This window comes from Penaeus japonicus, unplaced genomic scaffold, assembly GCF_977035675.1.
Source record: "Penaeus japonicus unplaced genomic scaffold, GWHDUDI00000001_assembly GWHDUDI00000031, whole genome shotgun sequence".
Lineage (NCBI taxonomy): Eukaryota > Metazoa > Arthropoda > Malacostraca > Decapoda > Penaeidae > Penaeus > Penaeus japonicus.
In genome coordinates this window covers 26880220-26890219 of record NW_028234433.1, presented here as the reverse complement: position 1 = coordinate 26890219, position 10000 = coordinate 26880220, and the positions used below count along the sequence as shown (strand labels likewise).

The following is a 10000-nucleotide window of genomic DNA, read 5'->3' as shown; positions in this document are numbered from 1 at the left end:
CAACAGTTTTGTTTTACTCTTTGTTTGTCTTGAAGAATTTCAGAAGTCATTTATATATTCAGGAAGTAGAAATTATATTGGAAACATTTACCAGGTAAATGGGAATTCACTGTTTGTTCAATAAATTTCTAGAGTCATTTTAAGAATCCAAATCTGTGATAGCTTTAAACATTCACAGTACAGTACATGTTAATTCACGAATTTCTAAAATGTATGCAATACAGCTAATAAAATAATGCCACAAATATCAAAACATATAGAAGCAGAAGCAAAGGAAGCATCATCATTAAAGCACAAACAGATTTAAAACACATGCCAAGAACTTCCTAAATAGCTCTTAAAAACTACCAATTATTTCTGCATTCCAGCACTGAAAGCCTTTTTGCGGCTGTTCTAAACATTAAAAATATAAGACACCAAACAACAAACCTCCTTACTAACCATTAGCAAAGATATATCATCTGCTTCTTCAATATCATAGAGGGTGTGGTCGTCCTCGTCGCCGATGACCACGGAGGGTTTGAGAACCATCTGTTTGCCAATGTGCTTGAGGCCACTACCCACCTTCTTCACCACTACCTTACCTACATTCTTCCTAGGAAGCTGATCCAACTCCCTAAAAACAAGATGTATAGACACTATGTATACTAGAACCTAGTCGGTGTACATCTCGAGAAAAGGAAAGCACAGAGAAGTAAATTTAGGCTTTGAAATAAGATGTCTTTGGATTAGATGGAGTAACTCTTCCATAGGATTCCTCTCTTTCTCTCTCTATCTGTCCATCCTGAAGAGAAAACCTTTATTGTTTGATCAAACATCTCACAATCAAAATTGTAAATGGACACAAAAGCATGACTTCTTTTGCTCTCTCACTCACTCCCTATACTTTCCCATCTTTTCTATTATCCACCTTTCTGGTCCCCTCCCCCTTCCATGTCTCTCTCTCTCTCTCTCTCTCTCTCTCTCTCTATCTCTCTCTTTCTTAGAAATGAGGTAAAATCTATTTTCCTTAAAAAGTACTATGCATCCAAATGGATGGACCAAAAATAATAAAAACTTCAAAGAAAAATAATCAGATACTCAGAAAGCACTGATCTCCAGCAAGACTTTTAAAAAGTGTGTCGCTTACGATGATAAAATTCTCAAAAACTTCTTTTGAAAAGGGAAAAAAAAAATCAGTTACACAAAAGATTTTAACCAACCCTATAATTCTCCTCACAAAAATAAATTCCAACCACTATACTGAGTGTGGAGTTCTGTTACAACACAGACGATAAACCCATTTTCCTTTATGATCAAAGCCCAGCTTGAGAGTTACCCATGCCTTATTGCTAATCTTACCTTTTAGACAATGAGGGGTAATATGGAGTGAATTCCAGCAACATTTCTAATATAACAAAATCTGTTCCCCTCTGTCCAGTTTATATATGTCATAAGGCAAAACTACAGACATGCAAATATACATATTCCCATTTCTACTATCAAAATAACTCCTGATAACACAAGACCAATCTCAATATTGCTAACCATCAATTATGGGTGGGAAAAACACATACACACACATATAGGTTTAAAATATTGTACGTATGTGTTTGTGTCTTTGTGTATACATGCGTTTCTGTGGGTGGGTGTGCCTGTGTTTGTGGTTGCACCTGTGTCTGTCTTGATCTCAGTTTTTGCATCTGTCATTGCATTTGTGTGTCTGTCTGTGTGTCTGTCTGCGTGCCAGTCTTTCTCTGTCTGTCTGTCATTCTGTGTCTATCTGTATGCCTCTATGTGTGTCTGTGTCATAGCACATCATATATGTATCAATGTAAACAGACAACACAAAAACATAACTACAGGAGGATATGATAAAAGATAAATGAGTCCCCCTTCTTTTCCCTTCATCAATCAAAATAGGTGATGTTCCTGAGACAGAAAAGGAAGAAAAAAGAGAGACAAACAAAGTAAAGAGGACAAAGGAGAAAACCCCAAACATATGCACGTTCTCTGCCCTGCGATAAATTCAACCTCACGTAGGATGACCCTAACGGAACAAGAGCTCGGAAAGCCTACATCCTCAGCTAATGCACATCTGTTTTATTTTGCTCTGCTACATAACACTGTGTTTATCACTGACAATTTACAACACCTTTGATTTAAACAGCTTCTTTCTAAATGATGCCCACTTTGTAAGCAATCTGCAAGAACCATGTATACTGAAATGGGTCAAAGAGTGTAAATATTACTAGAAATGCTGCTATTTTAAAGCTTCCCTAAATATGAAAAAAATTCATCACGCACAGTCTCCATCTTTAAAATGCATATGCTTTGAAGGAGAAGATAAGGAAGAGGAAAGAGAATTAAAATCAATAGCAAATAATTTAAAAAGTCAAATAATGGTAATAATAACAAAAATAATACTAACAAATAATAATTATAAAAGAATATATAAATATATCACCATCATTATCATCATCATAACAGTAATAATAACAATAATAATAATAATAATAATAATAATAATAATAATAAAAATATTAATAATAATAAATTCATAACACTAATCTGCAGTAAAATTACAAACAAAAGATACTTACCATATTGTTTCATCGGAAAGAAACATAAATCACAATACAGACCTTAATCAGGAGAGCAGATATTCACAAACGCATTTATTCAGACTAATGAAAGTACATTATACAGCACTACATACAAAACATGCAGAGTGCTACAGCGATTTAGTTAGTGCTTACCTAGCTAAGAGTGAACGTATTCTTGTACGCTTTCATTTACACTGTGAAAACCCATTAAAAGATATAAAATCAGCTTCTCGCCTTACCTCATAACTTATGTGACCGTCCAAAGAAAACCAATGATGTCAATGGGTGTGAATTACTGCCCAAAATGATACATGCAAAAGAGATTTTTATAGTACAGTCTTTGGTTGCAACTGCACTCTGCTTACCAGAGCTTAACCTGATCTCCCTAGCTTAACTAAGCCAAACCAACTCTTAACTAAGGATATGCTAGGCCGAATTTTCACCTAAGCCTAGACTAGTATATCTTAGCCTATTTTAACCAATCCTAACAGGGATACGCTGGGCTGAATTTTTACCTAAGCCTAGATTAGTATATCTTAGCCTATTTTAACCAATCCTAACAGGGAAAAATGCAGATCCAGAGACAAAAGCACCTCTTGCAGGCACACAAAAAGAACCCACAATCACTACCCCTCTAAGGTTTAGGACAGGGATTCCCAAACTTTTTTTTTTCACTGGCAGGACTCCTAAGCTCCCATGATCCTTTCTATGGCACCCTTCCCTCGAAACTGTTACCGCAAACTCTACCCTACAGGAATTTACCCTCACAGTAGAGTGCATTTTCACCTGTTACACAGAAAATTGTTATTCGATACAAATGAAACACAGATTCCACGCCTAAATAAGAAACCTTACTGACTCAACAAAAGAATGGGAACAACTCGAAATCCAAATACAAACTAACACAAGAAGAAGAGGCAAGATGAACATTGATAACTAAATAAAGCAACCGAAGCAAACAGAATAGAAACTGACTCTACGTAACTTTTCTGGCGAGATACTGTACGTGGGATTCATAGAGCTTCATCTTGCCTCCTGGTACTGCCCATGGTACCCCAGTTTGGGTACCACTGCTCAATGTTATAGAAAAAGAACCCCATATAATAAAAAACAAATAATAAATATCAGTTGATTGACCTGATCATCACAAACTTGCCACCAATAATGAAGAAGAAGTAGAAGAAAAAGAAGAAGAAAAAAGAGGAAAAGAATCCAAAGACGACATAGTATAAAAAGAGAAAGAAAGAAAGAGAGAAAGAAAAAGAGACTATTCCTATCCTCCAAAAGATCCTTCACATCCTAATATATTTTTTACAATATGTATTATATGCCCATACTACAATACAGAAAGAGGTTTAATAACTATTCCTTTTTCTTCTCTATGCATTTTCATGATAATAGGTAGCATAAAAAAAAAAATAATAATAAAATATACAATACTACATCACAGGCAATAACATAAAAAATACAGAATAACAATGACAAGAACGATAGTAATATGCACTGATAACTACAAGTAGAAATAGAAATTAGAAGTAGTAGTAGCAGAAGTAGCAGTAGTAGTAGTAGTAATAGTAGTAGTAGTAGGTAGAAGTAGTAGGATTATAATAATGATGATAATAGTGATGATAAAAATAATAATTATGATAGTGATGACGATGACGATGATGATCACAATGACCATGACAGGAACGATAATAACAATAACGACGATAACAACAAACATAATAACAATGATTATGATAAAAATAACTATAACAATAACAATAACAATTATAATAATAACTACAAAAGTAATTACAATAATAACAATACTGATAACAGTAATAATAAAGATACACAACACTGGACAGCACATTCAAATACACACACACAAAAAAAAACATCACAAATACCAACAACAAATGCAACATCTGCAATAATTCAAACCTCCACCAATTCATTGTTCACCTTAATTATCTATAAAATCAATCTAACCCTTGTTCAAGATAAAAAAAAAAACTGGCTAATGTTAATAGGTGCAGTGGGGAGCGATCAGTGCTTTCGTAGTCTATGTTAACAAACTAGAAGGAAATACTTTATGTGTGATAATAATGGAGATTTTAAAAAAATGTATATATGGAAGATTATAATACGTTACACAAAGGTTGTGTTATTTTTCATGGTTTTCTTTTTGTGAGAAAAAATGTAATGGTAATTATACAACTACAATTATTTAAAATATTACATAAAAATGATGATAATGATACTGATGTCAAAATCAATACCATTCATAAAAAAAAATGCAACTAAAATAGTGATAATAATAATGATAATAATATCAAGATAAACAGTATCATCACTAATACTGATATCAGTTCTCACTACTACTGCGGTTGTAATTATCTCTATAAAAAAAAAAAAAAGAAACAGAAACATCCAAGCAACTTTCAACAGAAAAATGCAAGTCACACATGAATGGTACTTCCCCCATAGCAAGCGGTTAATTACGCCTAGTGTGCCGCAAGTGTACTGTGGCTTCTCGTAAAAGCTTTATGTGGCGGTAGTTTAGCTGCTAGTTCTCCCATTCCATCAGCCCATCTTTTACGCGGACGTTTCTCTTAGGATATATATATAAAAGTCCATAGAACACATTGCACATCACAAATTACAACAATCTCCAAGAGACAACAGTGCACAGCAAAATTTCTTAAGAGTGTGCGTTAATCACTGACTCGAACATTCTAAGTGTCGTGTACTCTACCTGGTGTGACAATCGCCATTCTTATCATTACTATTCAAGCGAGTTCTGTGAGATAAATGATAACAGAAAATGGTACAGATTCTTCACAGAACTCATATCTACATATACGGTTTCAGGTTCTTCACCAGTAACATATAAGAGAAAACTCCGTCTAAATACACTGAAATGGACTCCCCACCCCCCCCCACCCCCCCCCCCCCCCTGATCTGAACTCTATGTCAACACCAAGGAGAGTATACGTAATGGAAGTTTTAACATTACAAACTGACAGCCCTAGACATCTACTGCAAATACTGAATGCAACGATTTCCTCCTCAAGCAAACCCCAGGTCAGGCACCTGTGCTTTGCTAAAAAATGCGACTCTTTGAACGGGGAGAATGTTGCCGAAGAGCTGGAATCTGTTCTGCGTGTCTGTTGGGGTTTGGGGAAGTTATTGTCTTTGGTTAAGAAAAAAAGATAATAAATAAAAGTAAAAACAAGAAACATCCAAGCAACTTTCAACAGAAAAATGCAAGTCACACATGTACGGTACTTCCCCCATAGCAAGCGGTTAATTACGCCTAGTGTGCCGCAAGTGTACTGTGGCTTCTCGTAAAAGCTTTATGTGGCGGTAGTTTAGCTGCAAGTTCTCCCATTCCATCAGCCCATCTTTTGTTTCTCTTAATATATATATAAAAGTCATACACACATGCACATCACAAATTACAACAATCTCCAAGAGACAACAGTGCACAGCAAAATTTCTTAAGAGTGTGCGTTAATCACTGACTCGAACATTCTAAGTGTCGTGTACTCTACCTGGTGTGACAATTGACATTCTCATCATTATTATTCAAGCGAGTTCTGTGAGATAAATGATAACAGAAAACGGTACAGATTCTTCACAGAACTCATATCTACATATACGGTTTCAGGTTCTTCACCAATAACATATAAGAGGTCCGTCCAAATACACTGAAATGGACTGATCTGAACTCTATGTCACACCAAGGAGAGTATACGTAATGGAAGTTTTACATTACAAACGACAGCCCTAGACTCTACTGCAAATACTGAATGCAACGATTCCTCAAGCAACCCCAGGTCAGGCACCTGTGCTTTGCTAATGCGACTCTTGAACGGGGAGAATGTTGCCGAAGAGCTGGAATCTGTTCTGCGGTGTCTGTTGGGGAAGTTATTGTCTTTGGGTTAAGAAAAAAAGAAGAAAAAAAAAAACATATGGATCCAAAATTATCATTAATATGCAAATTTCTTTGTATACTTTTCATCACAGGTATTCAACAAGTTCTTACCATTGTTCAGTTTATTTCAGTTTACTTTTGTGTAATTACTCAGTCATAACACTTTACAGATAGCACAGTGCCTTCTTATAGCATGAAAACTTTGCTTTTCTTCTTAATTTTTACAATCATGGATGTATTCATACAAAAATACATTCACATGAAGAAAACTTTAATATTTTTTCAATATCCCAAATCTAATACTACCATATAAAGTACATTATCACAAACTGCATTAGTACAATAAGATGAATCTATAAAGAATGATCACATATTAGAAATATTCTACAAGTCTTGAATAAAGTCTCTATGCAATGATCAGTTTTAATAATGTCAGTTGCATTGGTTAATCTTGGAGCAACATAAACATCAAGCAATTTCATAAGTACAAATATCATAATTTAGTTTGGCTAATACTAAATTACGGTTTTATTGCTACATCATTTTTTAACCCTCCGGCTTAGTTACCTTCTCTTATCAAGGAACTTTCTAAATTCATCTCTAGTGATTCATGGAAATATGTTCATCAATCTCTCAACAAAAAAAACAACAACAACATTATTTCATAAAGTTAATGCTTATATAATATCATAATATTATTATTATACTATTATAAGCCTTCCCATAATGAAAGATGCACTGATTTCTAAAACTCTTTGCTTTAAACAGATGTGACCCACCCATATAAAAAATACTTCCCTTCTTTCCTTCTTAAAACAGATTTGCAGGAAAGATTTGATATGCAAAATACTCATACTGACAAGATAGTTCTCAGAAAATGGGATAATAAGTCCCTTCTGTTATGTAACATCCCTGGAAAGATAAAAACCCACAGCATCTTACTGGAACAATGTTTGATCTCCAACAAAACCCATTATCCTATGAGTCTTCACAACATGGTTTTATCAGTTATCAAACCTATATTTACATCTCTAGTATGACACAGACAGAAAAAGTATTTAAAAAATCATAGCTTTACGCATCTTGATAAGCATAATGTGAATGTCCCTCTAAAGAAATTGCCAAGCTATGTAACTCATAAAAATCATCATACATATTTCTTGTTAGCTGTAGAAAAACATTCTGAAAAAAAAAACTTACTTACTTAAAATCTACAATAATATCTTGTAATTCATAACAGAAACTACCTCTTTTCCAAGAACACTATTCTATACCTAACGAATCTGGGGTGTTGGTGTGGGTATGGTATGGCTATGTGTATGTTTATGGGTGTGGGTACGGGTGTGATTGTGGGTGCTGGTATAGGTATGGGTATAGGTATTGGTATAGGTATTGGTACAGGTATGGGTACAGGCATGGGTATAGGTAAGGGTATAGATTTGGGTATAGGCATGGGTATAGGTATGGGTATAGAATTGAGTATGGGTATGGGTATAGGTAAGGGCCATAATGGGTACTAGGTATGGGTCGTAGGTATGGGTATAGGAATTGGTATGGGGTATGGGTATGTGTGGTATAGGTTGAAATTTGGATATGGTATCTGGTTGAGGGTTGGTATGGCATGTGTATAGCGTCTCTGTAGACATTGGTATACAGTAATGGTGCGGTTATCTGTAATATCTGGGTGCCGGGCAGCCCGAACAGTATTGTGCCAGCCATTTAATTGATATTATAATAATTCGAACGCCGCGTCGTAAGTGGGTTAATGTGGTGTGGGTATCTAAGGTTGTGGGCGTCCTATAGTGTGTTTATGGCTATGTTCATGCACTTTTATGTCTATTTATATATGTGCTTTTTAACCCTTCTGAGGTGGGCCATATCTTAAAACGTTAAGCATTGGTTGGCTATTTTTACTATTTTCTAGACTTATGGTTTGATATGTGAGTCTTTATATGATGTATTAACATAGTGATACTAATGACCATTTGATATGATGTCCTACTTACACAACTGAAAGAATAAATATCTGAATTTCAACAAAAGGAATAATTTCGTGCATGAAAAATGCCCGTTGCAGAGGGGTCTGTATTTTACTTGGGTTGCTCGTCTGTTTTTCAATCTGTTTCTCTTTATGTGCCTCCTCATGCATTTCTGACTCAATAAGAAAAATCTACCCTGAGGAGCAAAAAATAAGTATATATAAAATAGTAAAAATCTTCATCCTATTACAAACACTAACTCAATAAAACTTCCTACTGGCATGAAATCATTGTCATAGCGCACAAGGCTGAAAAGTGAAGTCCTCCCGTTTCATAAAACAAATAGGAAACAATTATCAACATAATCCGAATGGCCTAAAACACCGGCAATAATCACAAATACCGTCAATTCTAACAGGTATTCATAATTGCTGCCTCTGAATTCAGACGTTCAGATAATACAGACGAGAGTTTCCTATGAATACTGGATGCATTGCTGCCCCTTAGATTGTCAGGATATGATTATCAATCTTCAGATTCATTTGCTGTGACTCTAGTATGGCTTTTTCTTTATATTCTTTAATTATCATTATCATCTGTTTATTCCTTTATTTCTTATATTTCTTGATACTTTATTCCTCACATCTCAATTTGCACTTCAATGCATGCTGGTGCCTCATTCCTTCACAAAATAAAATATCGAATCATTTATACAAATCTCTTATTCTAATACAATATCTAGTTATTTCTAGAAGCTTCTTCAATTACTCTTTGGATAATCAAAATAGAATTTTAAAAATTGGATTCTAAAAAATGTATTCTCAAAATGTGCCAAAAAAAGGTTTGTTAAAAAAAAAAAAAAAAAACATAACTGAACAAAACAAAAACTCAAAAAAAAAAATATATATCAAAACAATAAAAAATACCAAGATATCAAAATCTAATAACAAAAAATTCAACTAATAACATTAAAATAATAAAACCACTACAAATTCAAACTTTCACTGTACTTTTCTTATTCACTAAAAAAAAGGAGAGCTTATAAACACACAAACAATATTTCAATGCAAAAATAAACAAAATTATAATACCTGCTTTTTCCCGGAGAGCTGCCAATTGGAGAGAAAATTTTATAATGATGTTTTTACTCATGGAAAATATTAGAATTATCCTTATATGTAATGCAAACTAAAATTATAAAAAACGCATATACTCTGTATCACAAAATGATGTTAAATCAGGGCATGAAAAGGAATAAAAGGGGAAATTATACTACATTAGGCACATCATATCATTGAGTACCTATCATCATATTCATCTAACATACACACACACACACACACACACACACACACACACACACACACACACATATACATCAGATCACGGGATCACCATATCACTGCTCTTGCCTCTATAATACCCTTAACCCTCTTTTGTACCGATGTAAGGAAAAAAGACTCAGTCAAACTGTAGTGGGACATGTACATAAAAATGTTTGGACAAAAAAA

At 34.2% G+C, this 10000-nt stretch overlaps 1 protein-coding gene across 1 annotated transcript in view; it reads right to left on the bottom strand.

Annotated features, from left to right (window-relative positions):
• LOC122249522 (sorting nexin-14) overlaps positions 1-10000 on the bottom strand; it is a 22423-nt gene that overhangs the window by 192 nt on the left and 12231 nt on the right. The window contains exons 11-12 of the mRNA XM_086556074.1: positions 9581-9598; positions 442-616 (exon numbers count right to left, since the gene is read on the bottom strand). Of these exons, the coding sequence (XP_086412200.1) occupies positions 442-616; positions 9581-9598 (193 nt within the window). The remainder of the gene's footprint in view (positions 1-441; positions 617-9580; positions 9599-10000) is intronic.